General features: G+C 40.1%; 4 protein-coding genes across 5 annotated transcripts; 2 read left to right on the top strand and 2 right to left on the bottom strand.

Annotated features, from left to right (window-relative positions):
• Nucleotides 1–2: 2 nt before the first annotated feature.
• On the top strand, nucleotides 3–11,854 carry hnf1a (HNF1 homeobox a). Of its 2 annotated transcripts, XM_008417567.1 has the most exons (12): nucleotides 3–29; nucleotides 772–916; nucleotides 4,427–4,736; nucleotides 7,190–7,389; nucleotides 7,503–7,683; nucleotides 8,677–8,879; nucleotides 9,112–9,245; nucleotides 9,325–9,466; nucleotides 9,551–9,739; nucleotides 9,813–9,928; nucleotides 10,009–10,093; nucleotides 11,197–11,854. In XM_008417567.1, exons 3-12 carry the CDS (start codon nucleotides 4,450–4,452, stop codon nucleotides 11,325–11,327), a joined length of 1,668 nt encoding a protein of 555 aa, XP_008415789.1. In that variant the 5' UTR covers nucleotides 3–29; nucleotides 772–916; nucleotides 4,427–4,449; the 3' UTR covers nucleotides 11,328–11,854. The 2 variants fall into 2 exon arrangements, with proteins under 2 accessions (XP_008415789.1, XP_008415790.1); XM_008417568.1 differs by lacking the exon at nucleotides 4,427–4,736.
• lg9h12orf43 (linkage group 9 C12orf43 homolog) lies at nucleotides 11,549–13,505 on the bottom strand. Its single transcript, XM_008417566.2, has 6 exons — nucleotides 13,364–13,505; nucleotides 13,125–13,158; nucleotides 12,580–12,678; nucleotides 12,428–12,498; nucleotides 12,254–12,341; nucleotides 11,549–12,156 (listed from the first exon to the last, which is right to left on the bottom strand). Exons 1-6 carry the CDS (start codon nucleotides 13,473–13,475, stop codon nucleotides 11,841–11,843), a joined length of 720 nt encoding a protein of 239 aa, XP_008415788.1. The 5' UTR covers nucleotides 13,476–13,505; the 3' UTR covers nucleotides 11,549–11,840.
• A 964-nt stretch (nucleotides 13,506–14,469) lies between these two features.
• unc119b (unc-119 lipid binding chaperone B) lies at nucleotides 14,470–19,254 on the bottom strand. The gene is made up of 5 exons (XM_008417571.2): nucleotides 18,884–19,254; nucleotides 17,473–17,586; nucleotides 16,571–16,679; nucleotides 16,299–16,471; nucleotides 14,470–16,200 (listed from the first exon to the last, which is right to left on the bottom strand). Exons 1-5 carry the CDS (start codon nucleotides 19,116–19,118, stop codon nucleotides 16,088–16,090), a joined length of 744 nt encoding a protein of 247 aa, XP_008415793.1. The 5' UTR covers nucleotides 19,119–19,254; the 3' UTR covers nucleotides 14,470–16,087.
• A 48-nt stretch (nucleotides 19,255–19,302) lies between these two features.
• pop5 (POP5 homolog, ribonuclease P/MRP subunit) lies at nucleotides 19,303–21,463 on the top strand. Its single transcript, XM_008417569.2, has 5 exons — nucleotides 19,303–19,569; nucleotides 19,642–19,784; nucleotides 20,723–20,872; nucleotides 20,961–21,044; nucleotides 21,124–21,463. The coding sequence occupies exons 1-5, from the start codon at nucleotides 19,478–19,480 to the stop codon at nucleotides 21,228–21,230; spliced, it is 576 nt and encodes a 191-aa protein (XP_008415791.1). The 5' UTR covers nucleotides 19,303–19,477; the 3' UTR covers nucleotides 21,231–21,463.
• Nucleotides 21,464–21,700: the final 237 nt, after the last annotated feature.

Here is a 21,700-nt window from a genome sequence, read left to right as displayed (position 1 = left end):
CAGGGTTGGGAAACACTGCTCTACTCACTGTGAGTAACTTCACTGAATAAAAAAACTAGCTAATTTTAAACCAAAATTCACCTGACACAGACATGCACGTGAAGTTTTTGTTAAAGTTGCAAAACTTTTATAATGAAAGAAATTGATTTGGAATATAACATATATTCCATGATTTAGTTATTTTATACGAATTATTTTATTTTTTTATCCTTAAGCTACCAAAGTTTAACATAACTTTGTATCTTGTTCCGTCTGAGGGAAGTAATTTTTAAATATTAAATGATTGATATTTTGATTAGTTACGTGCGTGAGTATGCCTTTTTACCAAATACTTTTTTATTCTTACTCAAGTAATTTTTGGATGGCTACTTTTTACTTTTATTTGAGTAAAAATGTGTTAAAGTAGTGCTTGTCTTACTTCAGTACAATTTTGGGGTATTCTACCCACCTCTGGAATCTAATATTATGCGACAAGGGGCGCTACACTAGAGGGGGCGCCAAAGTGATGGCGAAAAAATTTTTGTCCACATTTTCTATATTTTACATCTGTTTGTGTGCGCATATACTGTGTCTGCATAAACCTCAGTTGCGCCCTGTCTGCACTCATGGAAACAAAAAGAATGGCAAGCATCCCGTTTTCGTCAAATGTTGCCAGGAGATAGAAAATTTAAACAAACATTCGATGACCTACTTGCATTTATACAAAAACTTAAAAGCCACACTTATTCCTTTTCCTGCTGAAATAATAGACATGTCTTTATTGTGTCACAGAGAGGTGCAAAAGCAACAAAGTGGAAGGCGATCAAAGTGTGTTCACACCAACATCCGTCCAGCCATCCATCCATCTTCTATACACCCTTGTCCCTTAGTGGGGTAGAGAGGTTGTGCTGGTGCCTATCTCCAGCTAACGTTCCAGGTGAGAGGCTGAGTCACCCTGGACAGGTCGCCAGTCTGTAGCATCACACCAACATAAAAAGTATTTAAAAAAAGAATGCAGTATAAGAGCAAAATTTCAACATAAATATATTCTGCAGTATTTTTATTGCTTTGTATACTCTGGTCCAAAAAAATGTGCAATTGGGCAGGTAAACTAAAAACATAATACAAAATTTGCATGTGGATAATAAATGAAAGAAATCTATCTCTCTATAAACGTAACATTGATGTTTTACAGGAAGCCTTGTATCAAGTAAGTTGGGCCATTAATTTGAAGAGACGGCTTCCTGTTACTATCTTGCTAATGCTGACCACCTTGATCCAATATCCACTTCAGTTAAGATAAAGAGTCATCAGAAATGATTTGGAGATAAAGTAACTGATTTATGATAGAGTCCTCACCTGTTTGAAAGTGGTCTTTAATGTTGCAGAAACAGGAAGGGAAACGGCTCACAGTTTAGAGGAAAAATCTCATGACTGCATGAACACGTAGTTTGAAACATACCTGAAAAGCTTGAAATACACCTCACAGTTCATTATGTACTTATGCAATGATATCCTTGATTTTTACTTGTGTAATAGCTGATGCTTAAGCTCTAACGGCCGTCTAGCTGCATCAGTTTAACGCTCTGAGAAGGGTAGATGTGTTTCAGAGTCCATTATTGTGCTGTCTGCCTCCACATTGCAAACTGGTTTACGCAGTGTGGGACAACAGAAGGCTTGTGTGCTGCGTGCTCATTCATTGCTGAGGGTTAAGCATTTAATTAGTAGCTACTAAAGCCAGCTCCCGCTAATCTTCTCAACACTGACTCAACATGTGACCTGGTAACTAATGTTAAGGCCGATCAATAGCCCGTCCAACTCAGACAAAGGGAATGACAGCTTTGGCTTAAGGTGGGTGTAAAACTCAATGCTGCCTTACAAGAGGCTTGGAGTTCGAAGAAGTTTGGAGGTGTTTTTTTTTTTTTTTTTTTTTTAAAGGGTATGTTACCACTGCCGTTCATTACAGAGAGGAACAATACAGGAACAGATTGTGCACCCACAATGGTAACTTACAGTGCGCTCCATCCTCATTGAACGACGCGGTCAGTGTCCTGACTGCAAGCAGGTCTACTAGCTGATGATGGAGCTCTGGAAGTGGGACAAGGGGCCATTTGGGCAGGAATTGAGGGGTGTGTTAAGTTTCTGCATGCATGATCAATGGGGTTGAATAGGTTGGGTTGGGGTAGAGAGGGGAGGGCAAAGAAAAAAAAAAGGCAGGCCAGCGGCGATGGAGTGAGAGAGGTGTTCACAATGGAAACACACACATACACACACAGAGGTGGTGAGCAATGGTTTGTTAATGAGAGATGGGCAGGGTGCGGATTGTGTCTCATTACCAATCAGCACAGCTTTGAGTTCTCTTCGGAGAGGACCAAAAAAAAAAAAGCACGCTCCAGTGTGTGCCGCATGTGTTCCTTTTTGATAAAACCTGGCTGTGTGGCGTGGCATTAGTCACAGCAGTATCTGAGCTGTTGGAAGTCCACACACACTGCCCTCTGTCCGTTTGCGTGAGGAGTTTCCTCTCGGTAGTACAATGAGTCTTAATTACAGGTCAGTGGCATGTCTCAGGGAGATAGAGGGAGCTCTGTTACCCTTCCAAATACTGTATAATGCCATCATCCCAAGGGTGGGGTGGGGTAACAAGAGCTGGACACAAAAAGGTGCTGATAGGCTGAACATGAGAACGGTATAATGCGATCGGGGTGGAGAAAGTGAGCGTTTTACACTGAAAAGAGAGCAGAGGAGGGGGGAACTAAGAGGGCACATTACCTCTCAAAGGATTTTGCCCATTTAGTTTGCTTTACAGTTACCCTACAACTAATTCCAGCCAACTTTCTTTGACAAAAAGAACAAGAGATGGATTAAGGACAAAGGCAAGCTGGATTGGGGTGAAACAAATCTGCAAAGGGAAAAATCTGTGGTTAGTTACAGCGACGCGTTTTCTACCACCTGTTGATGCTGCAAGTTCAAACCTGCTCACTGTGCTTGATGAATACCTGTATAAGTCTTATGCATCTCTACTCTGAGATACCGTGGTGTACATAGTTTGTGAAGCAGATCTTTTTTTTATGCTGTTATTTAAAATGGAAGCTAGATGCATACATCCAAGACCAATACTTATAGGTCTTCTAAAAGAAAGTGTATGAGCCTATCTGAAGTGTGGTATGCAGTTTTAATCTCATCTTATTCTGACACCACTAATTAAAATTTCACACAACCTTGCCTTCACAAATCACCTGTAGATTTTTTTTTTTTTTACATCGCACCTCACCCTGAACTCATCTTCCCAATGGTGAAATATGGTGGTGGAAACATCATGCTGTGGCTATGTTTTTCCCAAGCAGGCGCAGGGAAGCTAAACAGAGCTAAATATAGGAGAATCCAAGAAGGAAACCTGCTGGAGGTTGCAAAAGAAGCTTAAAATCCCAGCAGGATTAATTTTAACATGCAACCGGAAAAACATTGTGTTGGAATAGTCCAGAAATCTAATAGAAAATCTGCAGCAAGGCTTTGAAATGGATGTTTTGCACTCTCCACCAAATCTCACTGAGATTGAGCTGTTTTTAAAAGAATTGGCAAAGATTTCAGTCCCTGGAAGTGAAAAGTTTGTTTTGAGTGCCTCTTTCAACAATACAAGTTTAGACATGTTATAGTAAATAATTCCAAAATAACAGATATATACATCTTACGTTTTGTTTTTGTTTTGGTTTGGTTTTGAAGAGACCCGAGTCACTGAAATACATTTCTACAGAACTGGGCCAATTCATTGCATATATGGCACAACAGCGCCCTCTAGTGGTACAAGCTGCTCATCGAGCTGTACTTGACCTACAGTAACTTACAGCACTTTTAATCACTAGAAGTTCACTAAATAATCAAGTGTGGTATGCAGGCATTCTGAAATAAAAAGAGGAAAATCTTTACTGTGGAAAAAACCCTAATATAAAAAAAATTATCTGTCCTGAAAGCAAGTTTTACATTAAAAATAAGAAATTCACGTGACCTGCAATCACATCTTCTCATTTATTGGTTCTAGTTCCCTGACTTGGCAGACAGCTTTTGTCAGAAGCCTCGGCAAATGCAACTTTGCTCATGTTTGATTATTGTTCTTAAATTGTACTTTGGTCACTGTTGGGGACTGAGGGAGAGGGGACAAAGTTCACAGGGCGCTCGTAAGGAGGAGGGGGTGAAAAGGAGGTAGGTAAAAAAAAAAAGAAAAAAAAAGAAAAATTGACCTTTGAAAGGAAAACAGCAGGTGGAGAACAAAACCCAGGCAGCTGAGGACGCATCGGGAGGAAAATCAGCGGAGAAAAATGAAAGCGCTCTGGGTTTTCATTTGACGAAGGGCAGCGTGTATGAAAAAAAAAGAATGAGGCCCAACGCAGGCCGACCGGCTGCTATTTGAATGCGACAGAGCACATGCGAGCAGTGTTTGTTTGTGAGGCAGCAGCACGATAAGGCACCAGACCAATGGAGGGAGAGGAGAGGGCGAGGGCAGCCATGGCGAGGCCGAGTCGTCTGACCGCCCTTCAGGAGCAGCTCATCTGGGCCCTGCTGGAATCCGGGCTGTCCCGGGATGTCCTAGTCCAAGCCGTGGGCGAGCTGGAGCGCAGCAGGGCTGGAGCCGGAGACAAGGTGGATGGAGAGAGCTCCGAGGAGGGAGAAATGGATTTCCCTCCGCCTATATTCCGAGAGCTGGAGAAGCTTCCTCCGGAAGAGGCGTCCAAGCTGAGGGCCGAGGTCGACCGGTTGCTGCAGTGAGTACATCCCAAAGTTTTCTGGAGATTCCATGGCAACGGCAGGGTCATCTTGATGTCTCATTGAAGCCTTTGCGCACACAGCAATTTTTTCCGCCATAAAGAAACTAGGTTAAATATTTTGGAAATTTAGAACCTCATCAAATGAGTCTGTTTCCTCATGTTCTGGCCAAAACTATTTTTCTGTCTGAAACATTATTCCTCACTTCAGTTCTCCTCTCTTTCCTAAATCCTCCCTCCTTCACATGCTTCTCTGTTTCTCTCTCTGCAATCTGGCTTCTGAGGCGAATTTAAAGAGGGTTCCTCCTTTGCTAGTTACTAATTACCCACCCCCATCATTATTCCCTTGCCATTTCTTAATAAATAAGCTCCATGCATACAGGTAGGTGAAGATTAATGGAGTGGGGCTGGTAACAGGAGACCGTGTTTGCATAACGCTTAAGCAATATTTTGGAGCACATCTTTAAGAGCAGATTTAGAAAATTAAAAAGACAAGCATTCCTCAAAGACACACTTCATACATAAAAACGTGTTAAAGCATCCGCCATTAAAACGGTTTTCATTTAATGCTTCATTTAAATGAACTTGTATTTGAACATTTGCTGCTTCAAATGGAGTCTTTTAAGGTATCGTGCATTTTCAAGCTTTCAGACAGAGTCCGAACGTTAAATTAGGCCTCATAAACCTTTTACACGTTTCTTCCCCTCCAGTGATCCGAAAGGGGTGGACTTTGCTCCCGTGTGCTTTCTCTTATCTCTCTCTGTCAATAGGCCTCTATGCAACTTCCCTGTGTGTGGAAACACATTAAGTCCAATGTTTTCACTGCTTGTACCTGCTTAGCACTTCTATAGAAACTAGTAGTGATTCTCACATTCTATGGAGAAGAAAAAAAAAAAAGGTAAATAAACTATTTGGACTTGGCTAACTAATTTTTAGCAAATTAAGAAAACGATGGAAACAATATGCGTTTGGTACTGATGGTCACATGGGCATGTAATCAAACCCGTTTTGATCACCTGTATATTTGTACAGAAATGTGCATTTGTGGAGGTAAAAGTTACAAACATTAACAATAACATGAAGTGAAGAGTGCCAAATTACAAAAAAAAACATGAATTTTTTTTAATGTGTAATTAATTTAATAAATCTGGAACTACAGAGAATTTATTGAATATAGAATTAACTATAGTCAAAATCATTTAAATGTAATGATTTTTACTGTAAAAACAGTTATTTCATGATTTAATAAATAATTTCATGTTCCAAACTGTCAACTTCACCTATCAAACTCAGTGGGCGGGGTCAGTGAGAGCCTGGCGTCTGATTGGTTGCTTCAAACTGCAAGTTAAGACAATTTCTTCTAACTCTGGGCCAATATTTTCACTGGAACTGTGAAAATATTTTGAGGCACAAGGAATGAATTTTATATTTAATCAAAAATATAGGACAGGAGTAGGGAGATAATGCAATAAAGGTTCCCTTGCTAAGTTGAAATGCTTTATTATGAAATGTTAATGTTGAAATGAATTAAAATGTAAAACTATAGCAATTGAATTAGCTTGTGTATGGTAGCTACTTAAACATTAGTCTCTGTAACTAGTTAAGTTTTATTTTCATGAAATATTCATATCTCTGTACTCCATTAGATACAACTGATATTTTTAACAACCAAGAGTTGAAGCCTCAAATGCAACTTTACAAAATATAGCCTCCATCATCCCTCTGTCTTGTTATCAATTCTCTTTTTTCTAATTGTGTACCCACATCAGAAAAATCTGCCCAAAATTGATTCTCAAATCAATCTCAGACCTGAATTATATAAAAACAAAAAGTGAGGGCCCAGATCAGTGGACGATCTAGAGAAATAAGCAAAGAGGAACATTCAAATATCCTTCTGCATTCTCTAACTTTCTAATACACGAGGAATGCCCAAAAAATAATGGTAAACGTTAGATCTCATATTAAATGTCATTTTGTGGGAGCTCTTCCCACTTAATAAACAGCATTGGGAAAGAAAAATAAAATGGTTGAAGTTAGATTTCATGCTTGTCATGTTCTGTGACCAGACCAATTACCATTAGCAATGCTGTCAGATAGCAGGGTTTTTTTATGTGTAACTCATAAATTCACGTTGAACAATAGATTTCTCCTCTTAACTAAGTGACTAATTTTACAAGACACAATTCAACAAATGTGTAAACACAAGTTTTAGTAGCTCTACAGCTATACTGGATTGCTCACAGGAGTCGAACTCATACATGATATGATTCCAACTTCAGCAGACATTCCAGCAGATTTTTCCTGGAACCCAAAAGTCATGACTTCTGAATACAAATGGTATTGACAAAAAAATCCCAATAATTTACAGCAATCAAAATGCTTTCAAAAGTCAGGAGCTGTGTGGACTTGAGTTTGGGTGAGATGTAAAGTATTTTGCCCTCTCTACTGAACAGGGAGGACCCCTGGCAGGTTGCAAAAATGGTGAAAAGCTACATGCAGCAGCACAACCTACCTCAGAGAGAGGTGGTAGAGTCCACAGGCCTCAACCAGTCCCATCTCTCCCAGCACCTCAACAAAGGCACACCCATGAAGAACCAAAAGAGAGCTGCTCTCTACAGCTGGTACGTCAAGAAGCAGTGCGAGATCAGCCAGCGTGAGTACAAAACCTGCACAGAAGCACCAAGCCCTGCTTGATTTTAACCCAAAGCTAGCAGCAGTCCTAGGAGAAGGAGACACATTGGTAATAGAAACTTTTTTTTTATCTAGAATTTACCAACGCCAAACATGGCCTGGCACCGGTGGAGGAACAAGGAGAAGACACCAAGAAAGGAAGGAGGAACAGGTTCAAGTGGGGCCCAGCATCCCTACAGATCCTCTTCAATGCCTATGAACGTCAGAAGAACCCCAGCAAGGAGGAAAGAGAGGGACTGGTAGAGGAATGCAACAGGTGTGTGTGGCAAGATTTTAGATGATTCGTTTTTTATTTTTGCAGACATACAGCGATAGGGCAAAACATTATCGTCAAAGACGGATGACGAGAATAACACTGCTTCATTCCTTTTCATGGCACCTTTTAATGGATGGGGTATGTTAGGAAGAAAACTGAACACTTTATCATCAAAGCTGAAATGTTAACATAAAAATGGGAATGAGTAAGAACTTGAGGGAGTCTGACAAGGGTTGAATTGTCAAGGATAGAAGATTGGGCCAGAGTATCTCCAGAAATATGGCTTGGTGTCCATCAAAGATTGTCAAATAAGTGAACAAGCAGTAACTATATTGGCTTGCTCACCAGACTCATGGGGTAACAGGCTCATAAATGCATGTGGGCAGCAAAGGCTGGTTCCTTTCATCGGATTCAACAGCTGAGCCACTCTTGCTCATAACAAAATAACTTAATGGTCTTTCTGATGGAAAAAAATAATTTATGCGCACTGACTGTATATTAATCTGAATTGGAACAGTATTACCTGATGGCTGTGCAGTCTTTCAACAAGACAACTCATGCCGCCACAAAGCTAAATTCCTTCAGGAGTAGTTAGAGAAGCTTCAGTTGTTGTGTTCGCCTCAAAAATGTTTCACCTCTCAATCCAGTCAATCATCAGTAGGATGTACTGGACAAACAAGTGCAAGCCATGTAGTTTTGCAACTTTCAGGACTTAAGATGGCCTGTCAAGATCTTGGTATTAAGTACGAAAGCAAACCTTCAAGGGTTTACTGGAAGCCATACCTCAACAAGTCAGAGCTGCTTTGGCAGCAAAAGGGGACCAACACACATGATGTTATGCCACATATGAGAATCTCACAATATCCTATTTCTTTGGGAAATGAAGCACCACTGATGTTATTGTTGCATTTGCTTCTTGTTTATTTAGTCAATGACTTCAGTTCATATCTTTCATTTATTAACTCATCTGTAAGTGTATTTCTTATTTTTCAGAGCCGAGTGCCTCCAGAGAGGGGTGTCCCCTTCCCAGCTTGCTGGTCTGGGTTCCAACCTAGTTACTGAAGTCAGGGTGTACAACTGGTTTGCCAACCGGCGTAAAGAGGAGGCTTTTCGTCACAAGTTGGCCCTTGACACATCTTTCAACAGCCAGTCAGCTTCCTCCTCTAATGCCACCCTTCCAACAAGTCCTGAGCATGGTAATAGGCCACAATTGGTTAAGCAAACCTACAGTTTCTATTCTTTGTAGATAAAGTTAAAACCAGGACTATTTCCTGTAAACTGAGATTAGGAATTAAGTGGTTACGACTAAGGCGGTCTTGCAAGTACCACAGATTTTGGTAGACATGACTGTGCAGGTTCTGAGACTGATGCGTGTAAACTAATCAGCCTGGATATTGTCCTGAAACCTGATTCGCACTGCTTTCCCAGGTGTAAAGTACAGCCACCAAATCTCCTGTGACACAGCAAGAAGCAGCATAGGGGACCGTGTGGGACGTCTCGTGGTCAGCCCTGTGCAACTAGAACCCAGCCATACACTCCTTGAGTCTCATAACCCCAAGCTGGTGAGTGTTTGTCCTGGTGTTTCACCAGTCCACTCTGAGTAACCCTACTGTTGTGACCATACTTTCCCCCTGGCTGCAGGTGTCTGGCAGTGGACCACTGCCCCCAGTAAGCACTCTGACATCCCTGCACAGTCTTTCAGCGTCTCCAGCCTCCTCACAGAGCCTTATTATGGCCTCGGTGCCCAGCGTCATGAGTCTGGGCGAGTCCTCGCTTCTAATAGGTAGCTCAGTCCCTCGATTAACTCTCCATACTTTTGAATGGAAAATATAGCAATACGAAGAGGTCTATGCTCGATGTTTCACAGGTTTGGCCCCTACGCAGTCGCAGACTGTCCCCGTCATTAACAACATGGGGGCTGGTTTCACCACTCTCCAGCCAATTTCCTTCCAGCAGCAGCTTCACACACCCCACCAGCAGGCAATACAACAGCAGCTTCAGGGTCACATGGCTGCCAGTCCGTTTATGGCAACCATGACACAGCTGCCATGTCACAGTAAGGCTTCAACAGCATATCAGTTTAACGTCATGCAGAAGGCAAAGACTCATTCATCTCTTCCCCATGACAGTGTACAACAAGTCAGAGTCGCCTCAGTACCATTCGTCCAGCCTGCTGTCTCAAGCCATGGTCATCACTGACAGCAGCAGTCTGGGGACCCTGACCAGCCTCGCTGCGGTCCGACAGGTACGCCTCTGATGACTTTATTGGGTTGGTAGATCGTCAGTAAGATTTTAAACCTCGAGCTTAAACTTTGTTTCGAATAGATCCTTACAGCAGATCCTGAGGAAGAGACGGATTCCCCTTTGCAGGAAGATTCTTTACACCTTCAGCCACACACACCTGTACCAGGTAGAGCACCAGAGCAAGCAAAGCCTCACCACTCACTGTCCAAATATATTTAAGAGAATCTCTATGAATAGTGATTTTGAAAATACAAAAGGCAATTTTATCATTTGTTGGCTCGCGGGGCCACAGTAGCAGTTCAGAAAGCCGAACTCTTACAAGTCTGACTAAGATTAGGTCTGAAATGATATTCAGTTAGATGAATGTAAACGCAAATTCTGCCAAGCTTTAGTTGTCAGACAGATGGTTTCATTTGGCAGTGGAAAACTCTGATCTTAATAGTGCAATACAAGTCTAAACCATCACCCTGCCACCAATGTGTTTGGAAATCAGCTTGGGGTGAGGCTCTCTTAAATGTTGTTGTAGTTTTGGTCTTGTCGTAACCACGTTTTTTTGGATATAAAATGGGAACGGTTTGCTGAAGAAAGTTTTCCGTTGGCCATGCTAAATTCCTACCCACCCAGGAGGGGGTTTCGTTCGACAACAATTTAAAGAAGTTTACTCTGTGACAATTGATTAAAGTACCTAACTACGTATGTGTTAGGTACATAGCTAACTATATATGTGTGTCTTAATAAATTAAGACGCACACAGGTATGAATTGGAAATAGGAAGGGTTCAAACAAAATTGACCAGAACTGTTTGGAAACTATCCCATAATTCTTTCCAGACTTATTGGCAGAAGTGATTGTTAGCAAGTCTATTGTTGACGTCCATCCTTCTGGGCAGTGTAAGGATACTCCTCCATGCTCCAGACCAATAAACTACCTAAAATCCTGCTCATGCACACAGTCATATTTACTCATGATCAGCTACTAATGTCCATTTAAATCTCATAGAGCATTTCTCTTGCTTCTGTTTTTCAGAAAGATGCAATAAACCATTATAAAATGGGTTTTATTTCTGTACTGCCGATTTTTTTTTCACATTAATTACTGAGTATGATATAAATCATCTGTGACATGCTTTTTTCTTCTTTTTTAATGTATAAATAAAAACAAATCATGTCTTCTAATCAGATGCTCCTATGGGTGGCTGAGTAGAAGAAACTAATTTTGCCAGAAACTTCTAAGCCGAGTCTAAACTGACTTTATCACTCTTCTGAACAGCTTCTTCTGAGAGCCTTGAGCTGTATCCTTCCTCCCAGACGACAGAACGCCATCAGTCTCACCTCCTCTCACCTTCACCCACAGACATCGGCTCCTATATGCCTACACAAATGGTGTCCACAGCCCAGTAACACCTCCCTAGCTATGTAGTGGCTCTGCCCTGTCAGCTGGACTAAGGAGGTGTGGGGATGGACAGCTAACACTGGACAGCTAACACTGGGAGAAGAACCTTGAGACCGCAACCAGTGATGTCTGAGAGTAAAAACTGACTCGACACAGCTTTTAGTAGTACCTAGAACTGATATTAGAGAAAAAAAAATCACATCTTAAATAGCAGAAATATCTCTCAAGATCAACACCAAAATGTATATTTTTATTAAAATATTTTTTCTCAGAAACTGTAACTTTAGATGAAACAAATGTTACCTGCATTGTTTTTAATTTGCTTTCCTTAAATGCTTTTTTTCCACTTTTGATGAAGTTTTTAAAAAAATATGTATAACCATCAACAACCGATGTAAAGTTATTTTATAAACAGACTAGATGCCTTGCGTTATCTGAGAAGTAATTGAGTGCTCCACACCACTTGATCAGTTCAACACAAAACACAGACAGCCCGAATGAGTAAACACTAGATTAAAAACTCAGTTCAAAGCCGTTTCTTCTGTATTTCTTTTACGCTTTTTCTTTTTTTGTTTTGTGTTGACTATAGAATGTTCCTGCTCACCATTGCCTTGGTGAGGAGCAGAGGATACAGAGTCCTGCTTATTCTCTTCTTTTTTCCGTTTTGTCTTTTTCTTGACGACACAATGCTCTTCTTCCTCTTGCACCTTCTTTTTTGCTCCAGATTCTGGGCCGACAGGCTCTGCTGAGGAAGATGAGCGCATGGACGAAGGTAACAGGTCACTGATGGACACTGCTGCCTCTTTCAGTCTGGTTTCCATCTCGCTGTCGCTGTCACTGCAAAGCAGCAGAGAAATGTAGAATGTTTTGTGGAAGGTGAAAAACTCCAAATCAAGTGTTTGAAATAAAAGGGAAGCAGGAAACAAAGAGAAACCTTGAGCTGGGAGGAGGTCGACGCCTGGCTGGTGACGAAGGCTTAGCATCTTCCTGTCCTGGGACAGATGTAGAAAACAAACGAAATCCTGCAAAAAAACAAAAAAAAACATTGAAAGAGGCGAAGTCAGTTCCTCTAATAGCGAATCTGCTTAATGAAAGAGCAGACGTTTACCCTCATCTTGACCATCATCACATTTTGATTCCAGACATTTTGAGGATATGTGCTGTGTTTCTGAAATGCAACTGAAGAACAAAAATGCTGCTTAAAAATCGGAGTCCTGAAGAAATAATGATCCTCTTCGATAAATTACAACCTTTCCCCACCTATCCAGAAGATCCTCCAGCTTTCTAGCGACATGTTTCCGAAATCCTTGGGTGACCTGGAGCTCGTTTCCGTCATGCTCGTGGTCGGCAACCACAACGCTGTTGCACAACAAAATTTATACACTTTGCTCCTCAGTTTTAATTAAGTAGCTGCAAGATGCATAAACTTCCATTTTCTCCATAACATTATAGTATAAAAACCATTAATCTACATTTAAATTATTTAGAAATTGACCAGTTTAAAGTGTTAGACACACGTCCTGGGCTGTTTTGGAGTAAGAAATGTTGTTTTGCAATAAACATTTTTTATCATAAAGATGTCTCTTTTTACTCGGTTGGTCAGAGCTTTACAACATTCAGAGATCAACCACAATATCTCTGACGGGTGCATGATGCATCCCAGATTCAGACTTCCTCCCATATGGCTCTGTAAAGTTAAAAAATTAACTTTCACACTTTCTTTAATTTAATGTGGAACACTTCAGCTCAGCACAAAATCCATTAAGTTTAACTGCTGTAAAATTAGTAAATGTGACAACACTTACCGCTTGGACTCCTGTTTAACACTGCCAACCCCATCTGAAATGAGAAACGGAAGAGTCAGCCTCCTGCTGTGCACGGCGGCCGTCAAACTTACGAAAATTTAGGGAACTATAAATTATTAGTCGTCCAACGTATTTCACACGAACACACAACTCCTAGCTCTGTAGGTGTGTGTATTCCGGATTAATTACTAAAACGGTTGCAAATGTAAAAATGGCACCGAAATACTAGCATCATTTACCTTTTGCCTTAAATGTTTGGCATTCCCAAACGGCCTCCCGGCATTTTTTAAGCTCTTCGTCGTCACTGCTGCTGGAGTCCTTAGAAACTCTCCTCTCGGCGCGGGACGCCATGTTAACACCACGTGCTGCTTGAGTTTCTCTGTTTTCAACTGAGAATGCTGGGTAATGTAGTCCCTTATTTCATTGCACACAAAAATGAAATGACTGCCACTTTTATTATGATTTATGTAGAAGAGAAATGTATAACCCTAACAAAAAGATATTGTTTATCTAATAATAGAGTAATTAAACACCATATTGCTATTTCTTTCAATTGTAATAATTGACACTGCACGATTAGTTGATGGTGTTTAAACTTGAATTTTAGTTTCGCTCTTAAATTTACTTCTTTTTTTTGCTTTTAATTGAATTAACAGAACCGTCACTATGAAGTCTGCATTAAAATGGCATAGATGAAGGTTTCATACCAACTATGATTTTTAAAATCCGACATGGGAAGCTTGATCCGAAACATGTTGATACCAGAAGTACGCTTCGGATGATGTGAATCTTATCAAACCATTCGCAAAAGGCAGAAAAATGCATTTTAATTAGCTTGAATTGCTTAAAGTGGTTAGCCACCTCACCAAAGATCCAAGTTTGTAAATTCAACTAGTTTTCCCATGTGGAACTGGTACGTGATTGAGTTTTGTGTCATTCTCAATGATAAAAATAAGCAATAGTAGATGTACTCCTTTAATGTAGTCATTTATGCAAAACGAGCCAGACGAAGTAATGAGCAAATGTACTGTTTAATACAAGGAAATGTGTTTTAGAAGATGGAGATTTCTGTACTAAAAATGCTATTTATTTACTTATGATTTTCAATTTGTTGAAAAACTAAGCTATGGTCTTTGGCTGTAATATATTCCTCAAAATTAACTGTGGCATATGCTTAAAATATATAGTACTATTTGGGTAATTAATCCAAATAAGTTTCACATTGTGAATGAAATTAACATTTTGCCAATATTCTAAATATGCAGACGCACCTTATGAATTGATTAAAAATGTCTTCTAAACAGAAGAAATTTTGACTACGGTCTAAGAATTATGAATTTAGACACCAATGAGAATGCATCTTGCAGTCTGTCTTTCTTTTATTTATTACAATACTAATCGAATATAAAAAGTGGATATTATGCAACAGTTTACAGAAACACAATCAAAACAGAGAGTGCTCATGCACTTCTTGATGCGTTTGAGCAAAACAACAACTCCCATACTGGATGACAAAAAAAAGCAGGACAGGTCTCCGCGGCAACCACAGTAGTGCCGCTTCTGTGTGTAGAAACCTTAAACGCATCACACACCAAGGGCCAGACACAAAGTGTGAGAATGAAACGGTGCTAAAGGCGTCGCATGGACGAAGCTACTAGCGGCTTTCTTCATAATCCCTTAATAAATTCTAAAAATGGACGACTACATGAACAAGACAGCAGTAGAAAAGGTTTTGGTGGAAAATAATAAAAAGAAAGTAACTTCCATTATTCTTGCTGAATTGTTCGAGTCTTATACAATTTTTTTTTCTTAAAAAGCACTAACACCAAATTTTAAGGCACTTCCCTGCTCTACAGGTGGGAGTTTAGTTTGTCATCCCTAATGATTTACAGGCACCCTAATTTTTAAAAAGGCCACCATTAGTTTCACAATAAGCACAAACAAATGTTTCTCTTTTAAGGTACAAACTGAGGAGAAATGTTGAGTAAAAACTTAGGGGATGTCTAAGCATTTCTGCACTGAGCTGTACATCATCAGTCCTTTCTCGGTTCCCTTTGAGTTTTTAATGGAAAGGTTTGTATCCTCCTTGTTCAATGAACCAGGAGGATGGATTTCAAGGAACTAAATAGGTAGAAAAACATCAGAGTGAATTTAAACATGCAAACTAAGCGGTGATTGATGCATTATGTGCGAGTGACCAGAAATGTAGTCTATCACCATCTCACCTTCTTCAATTCTGCCAGTTTTTGATAGAACAAAAGAAAACTTGGTGACATGAAACGTAATCATGAGAAGTTCATGTTTTTTCTCAAATGGAATGAAAGCTTACCAGAAAAAAAAACTCTAATCTACTCTGAGTCAGAAAGAAATTATCCCTAATTAGACACAAACAGTTCAAATAAGTCAGAGCATTTCAAACCACAAGTTGATAACAAAAAGTCAACACAATTCATGCTATCTCTTCATCAAACGGTAGGATAAAAAACGCTTGAGACATATTAAGCTTGCTTTTCCCACTCAGGAAATCCAATTGTCAGTAGAAACGGGTCAATTAAATAAACATGAGTGTTTAACTGAATTACATTCCTAACTATCTGCGACCAGAAGCGTCCCCTTCCAGCAGAGACAGTGTGAACTCTTAAGGTCGAAGGGTTCAAGCAGTAACGTGACACCTGCCTGACAAACCAAAACACACAACAGAACAAACACTTCTATCAGATATACAGAAATCATGAGCAAAGTTATTGTGAGTCCACGAAGCTGAGCTTCCCCGAGGTACTTCCATATGGATCCGTGTTTTTGTAGTAAGGCAGAGTTGGTCCAGTTTCTAACAATTTCAACAACAACAACGACAACAACAAAAAAAAACACTTCTACACCCTGTTTTGGAAAAAGTTTTAGAAGGGTATAATCTAGGACATTTCTCAACTAAGAGATCCTGGACCCCTTTCTTCTTTCAGGTTTTAAAGCCCACCGTTGTAGGCATAGTCTGCCTTGTTGTGCATGATCAGTTTGTTATCCACAAAATAAAAACTGTCTGATTTGGTCTCATATGGGTGTTCCACCATTTGGCAAACTGAAACAGGAGAAAAAGAAACACAAAGAGAGTCAACGTGGGGGTAACTGGAGGAAGAGCGGCAATCTGGTATTTCTGACAATGGGACGTAAACTCACTCAGGTCTTCGGGAAGCTGTGGAAACTCGTAAATGTGTTCGCATGTGTTGCGGCTGTTGGGTATACAGAAGCCGAAGTCAAAGTCGAAGTTCTTGAGGAGCCGTCCCTGGAAGTAATGCCTCTCAATCATACGGAAGCTGTTGATGGGCCGGTCGCCCACTGTAAACTCAACGCTGTGGTTGGACAAAGAGACAGCAGAGACCCGTATTTAAGCATGTACGGAAAGCGGTGAGTAACGATGACTGTTGGAGGCCAAGAGTCCAGGGACTTACGTCGCCCCAACAGTGCGCAGTTTTAGAAAGGCTGGTGTGAACTGGTATCTGACGAAACGCCCCGTGCTGGAGTCTGCATCCCCGCTCTCTTCGTCTTTCTCCACATGACCTAAAGCAGAGAATGAATTCACTTGAGGCCATGCAAACATCGTTCACATCACAGAGTGGAACTGGTCAGGTATACGGGGAAGAAGGACGGAGTTAAATGCAGGGCAACCCTGGGAGACAACCTGGACGAGGTCACTTTCCAGTAGGACAACAACCCCACACACTCAGCCAGAGCTTGATTACATTAAAACATATTAATTTATTAAAATTAGCTGTCGTATAAAAAACGGGCACCTCCAGATGTCCAAATTCGGCAGGTATTTAAAAATCTGGTGTAACTGCAGCAAAAAGTGGTTCAACAAAGTATACACACAAATAATGAATGCCATCTTTTTGTTATCTGATTGAATAATAATCTGAAATTATTTAATAACCGATTCAAAATTATGAACTAATTGGTGTCAAGCTGTCACTTAGAATTTAAGGGACAGTTGTGGAAGGTGTATACTCTCTCATCTAAGGTTCTACATTTCACCATATAATGGACCAAAAAACATAAGAAAATAACAAACTTTATGTGCAAAAACTAAGTACATCTCCAAAAAGAAACAAAAACCAAAAGGGGTCTGTAGTTCATTGATGGAAAAAAATAAGACACTGAAAGACTTTTATGCAGTATTTAACAGGGAACACTGCTGTTTTTTTGTTTGTTGTCCTCACAGAGACACATCTAGATGCAGCTCACTCTGTATGAAAGCCCCTCAAAACAACTCCAAAACGTTTGGTTGTAACTTGCACCTAGCGTTTATTAGTAACAAGATGTCCATGGTGGGTCCATTGAATGCACCACTTACCACTGTTTGGAGGTTTGGCGATCTCAAAAAGAACCGTTCCGGTTTCGAGGTCTCTGATTTTGAACCGTGTGAAGTCGACGCTGTAGATATTATCCTCAGGTCTGCACAGGTAGTCTGAAACACCGGAGAAAAGCTGAATCAGGACCACAGATGGGGAAATCCTGTTTTGTCCTTAGCAATAAGCTTTACTTTTTTCCTTTCTTGGGAAACCCACAAACAAAAATGTTCAAACATGTCTTTACTTTGAATATTGAGGTAGTGGTTAAGGACCTCTGCACCTTTTCCCGCAGGGCGGAGAGACCATGGAACACCTTCAAAGAACAGCAAGAGAGAAGGAAAGCAACTCTTTGTGTGGTCCGGGAAAAGTACCCAAATAACAAGAAATGCTGGATTAAAATCCAGTCCAAAGAGCGCCTGATGACTAATGGAAGGATTTACTGTAACTTGGAAGGTTCTGACAAAGACTCATGATGCGACATGGCGGTCACTGCTTGAAGGGGAGATTGGAATAAATCCAAAGAAATCTTTCCCATTTTTGTAGTTCATTTTAACCATGTTTTAAAAGATTTGAAGCAGATGAGCTGTAATTCATATAAGATGCTAAATAGAATTATGCAGGATAGACAACATAGAGCACAATAAATAAATAAAGGCGTTTTATGGGGTCCCTTGGTGAAGATTTTTTTTTTTTTTTAAACTTTGTTTTAGAAAACTAAAGAATTCTGTCTCCTAAGGAACCACTTCTTCTGGTCACTGAACTCTAAATTGGACAAGGACCTATAATTATCTGGCTTGTCAAAAATAAATTGTAAAATAAACCTAAAGCTGATAGAAAAAGCCATATTTGGGTCAGCAAGTCTTCATAACAACCACCAGACATCAACTGACTGCATGTACATGATGCAGGGGGAAAAAAAAGACTTTATTCTAACTTCCTGTCAAATACTCTGACCACAGAGACGTTCAGACTGATGCTGCGGAGACTATTGGAAACTAATATTAATAGTTTCACCAAAAACAAAAACTCTTCAAGTGGGTTTGACGTGAAAGATAAGCACTTTATTCACAGTGTTCAGTATGGTGGAGGATCTATGATGCTGTGGGACTGTTTTGTCAGAGACTCAGATTGAACCCCCCCCCCCCAACAAAACAACAACAACAGCAAAACAGTCCAAATCCCACACTGGCAGTAATTATAAAACCCATAATTACTACATTCCTTTCTGGCAATTTTAAGCGAATAAAAGATTGTACTGAAAAAAGTAATTTTTAATATTTCTACGCTTTCAAAGATGACCAGAGGTGGATAGAAAAGCGTTCATTTAACATTAGCAAAAATTAGCAAATTTTTTTCCTAAGCCTACTATTATCAAACCTTATAAAGATAACGATTATTGGGTTCATAGGATACCTTCCGTAACAACCCGCAGACCCAGGACATGGTCCGGGGAAATATCTGGTCCTAAAGCCCGGAGCTCATCCTCTGTGACCGAAGGCCACTTATCCGTGTGGCTGCGCCTTGACTTCAGCTTCCTCAGCATTCCTCCGCCGGTCTTTCTGTCCCGGTTGCTGCTCTCCACCGCCTTGTCTGCGTCCTTCTGCCCCTTCCCGGCTGCCTGTGACGGTTTGTTTCGAGAACTGTTCATATCGCCCACGAAGGCGATAAAGGAGCAGTTTTGTTGTGTTTCAGGCACTTTACAAACTGAAGCTATAATTTCAAGATGGCGTAAAGAGTGAGGGAGATGGAAAGCTGAGGCTGGGATTGGCTGGAAGCGATTGAGGCTGCCATGGTTACCAAAAGGGGTGTCAATGGTATAAGGTTCAGATCGCCCCGTTTGTATTTCGACTCTGTATACCTAGAGTTGAGAAAACTAATCATATTCTATATGTTTTGATACACGTTTAGCGTTCACTTCTCGTCTGAATATGACCTCAGACGGTTTTTCGACTCCTGGCCGCCTATGAATGGTCTCAAAAGCATTCTATATTTCCCAATGATGTCCGCATGGTGGCGCTAGCGCGACAGCTTGACACAAGTTTTGTTGACGGAAGTTCCTGCGAAAAAATAGAAGCAACGATGGTGCGGGTGAAGTCGAGGTAAAACACGTGCTTTTAGTTACCTTTGTGTGTTTGAAATACATCTCTGATGTTCTCTGTTTATATCGGCAGGTATTTGTTGTGTGAGATAAATGTATCTGACAGGCGCGAACTGCTGAAGCTGGACGATCGAGCTGTAGCGGGGACCGTGAAGGCAGCAGTGGCCCGCACTCACGGTGACTACGGGGCAGCTCTTTGCAGCATCCGATTCTGCGGTAAGCTCAGTGCATGGAGAGTGGTCGGACTATTTCCTTGATTAGACCGCATACGGCAGTAAAATAGCACTTAACATTGACCGTTTATGTAAATGCGAAATCCTCGTCAGTAGGAATTGGTAGATAAGTACAACGGGATAAAATTGATACAATTGAAATCAGGATTCATATCATGCTCTAAACAGGAGCTGTTCAGCTAAAGAGCATCAAAATTATTAAATTTTAAATTATAATTAGGGGATTTATGCTTTCGCGTCCACCTGAATAATATGTAGTTGCGACCTTGCAAACAAGACATGCAAAAGGTCAAAAAGTTCAAATCAGCAATAAGTCCAACCGACGATAAACCATTCCATATGGAGGTATAGACAATAATTGGACTTCCGATGTATTAAAGAAAACATAAAGCTTTGTGTCTGATGAGTTACGCCACTGTGCACAGGGATCACAGCAAAAGTAAAACCGGTTGACTGGTGAAAAGATCCAGCATCTGGTGAATTATATTTTTCCAGTATCAGAATGAACTAATTTGTCTTTCAAATTGTGATTTAATGTCATCAAAGGGGGCATACAGTTGATATAACTGAAGAACGGCTTTCTTTTAAGGGTGCTAGTGTTTTTTTTACTGTATTTTTTCTGAAAATGTACAAAAACATCTGCAGATGAATTTAAGTTTCCTTGAGATTTTTTTTTTTAAAGACTTCGCAAAACACTTTGACAAAAGAGGTACAGCTTGTTCATCCAGAAGAGGTGGAACTTTTACTTGCCTTAATGCTCTGTTCGCCTTTGATTTATGAAGGTACTCCTGAACTCAAAACATTGCTCATGTATTGTCATCGGACTAAAAATGAGGTGGTAGTTAAATTTCCTGGTACAGAAATTTGATTCACTGACACTTTAATAATTTCTCTCTGTCTCTTGTTTTTTTTTTCCTTCAGTGAAATATCTGAATGCCCACACTGGAATTGTGTTTCTCCGTTTCCCCAAAGGATGTTACAAACTCCTCTGGTCTGCTCTGCCATTCATTACAAGCATTGAGTGTCGTGGACAAATAATCCCATGTTTCTTAAACTGTTTGCATGTTGGAGGTGAGGTGTAAAAAGAAAAAAAAAACACAAAATAACACTGAAATACATTAAAATCACCATCGAATTTAGAGTGGCTACTTTTCTACAGGAACAATCAGAACATGTCAGAAGTTTTTGATTCGATACAACACCCAGCAGCTCCACCGAATGCTCCCTAAATGTAAAAATGAAGGTAATGAATTAATTAAATCGATCAATTCTTTCTGGAAAACGTTGGTTTGATCCGATGTCTTTCTTTCTTTTTTTTTCAGAGGAAAAAAGACAGATTCAAAAAGCAATTCTAAGCTTTTCTCTAACAGGTGGAGGCAACAAAGCATTGGAGGATGAGCTGGAGAGTGAAGAGGAGGATGGCGAATAAGGAACCAAGGGAATCTCTCTTTAATTTCGTTTTATAGGGTTTCTCAGTGGCTATGTAAACATCGCACTTTGAATAATTAAGGAAACCTAACAGTAGCATGGCTAATATTCTACAATTTCTCCAGAAAGTATGTCAGCATAAAAATATCAGTTACGTGGCATGCTGAAAATAATATTGTAATCTAATTTTACGTTTGACATTTTTATGTAATAAAGGTATTTATGTTTTGTCTATGACATTTTTTTCCTTTAAAGAAGAGGGATGTTAGCAGTGTTTGTCATAGTATATAGTTATTTATTTTTTTACATTATTTTCTTCACAAACTCACAAAAACCAGCTGTAGATTCAATGGCATTTACTCTCAAATACAGCAGTAGAAGCAAACGGCTAGATTTTGTTGTAGCAATAGAAAACAACATAAGATTTTGGCATTCCTGGACAATAATTATAAAAGTCTTAACGTGATTTTT

This window comes from Poecilia reticulata, linkage group LG9, assembly GCF_000633615.1.
Source record: "Poecilia reticulata strain Guanapo linkage group LG9, Guppy_female_1.0+MT, whole genome shotgun sequence".
NCBI lineage: Eukaryota > Metazoa > Chordata > Actinopteri > Cyprinodontiformes > Poeciliidae > Poecilia > Poecilia reticulata.
Note: the sequence above shows the minus strand (reverse complement) of the source record. Positions and strands in the feature narration are given on the sequence as shown.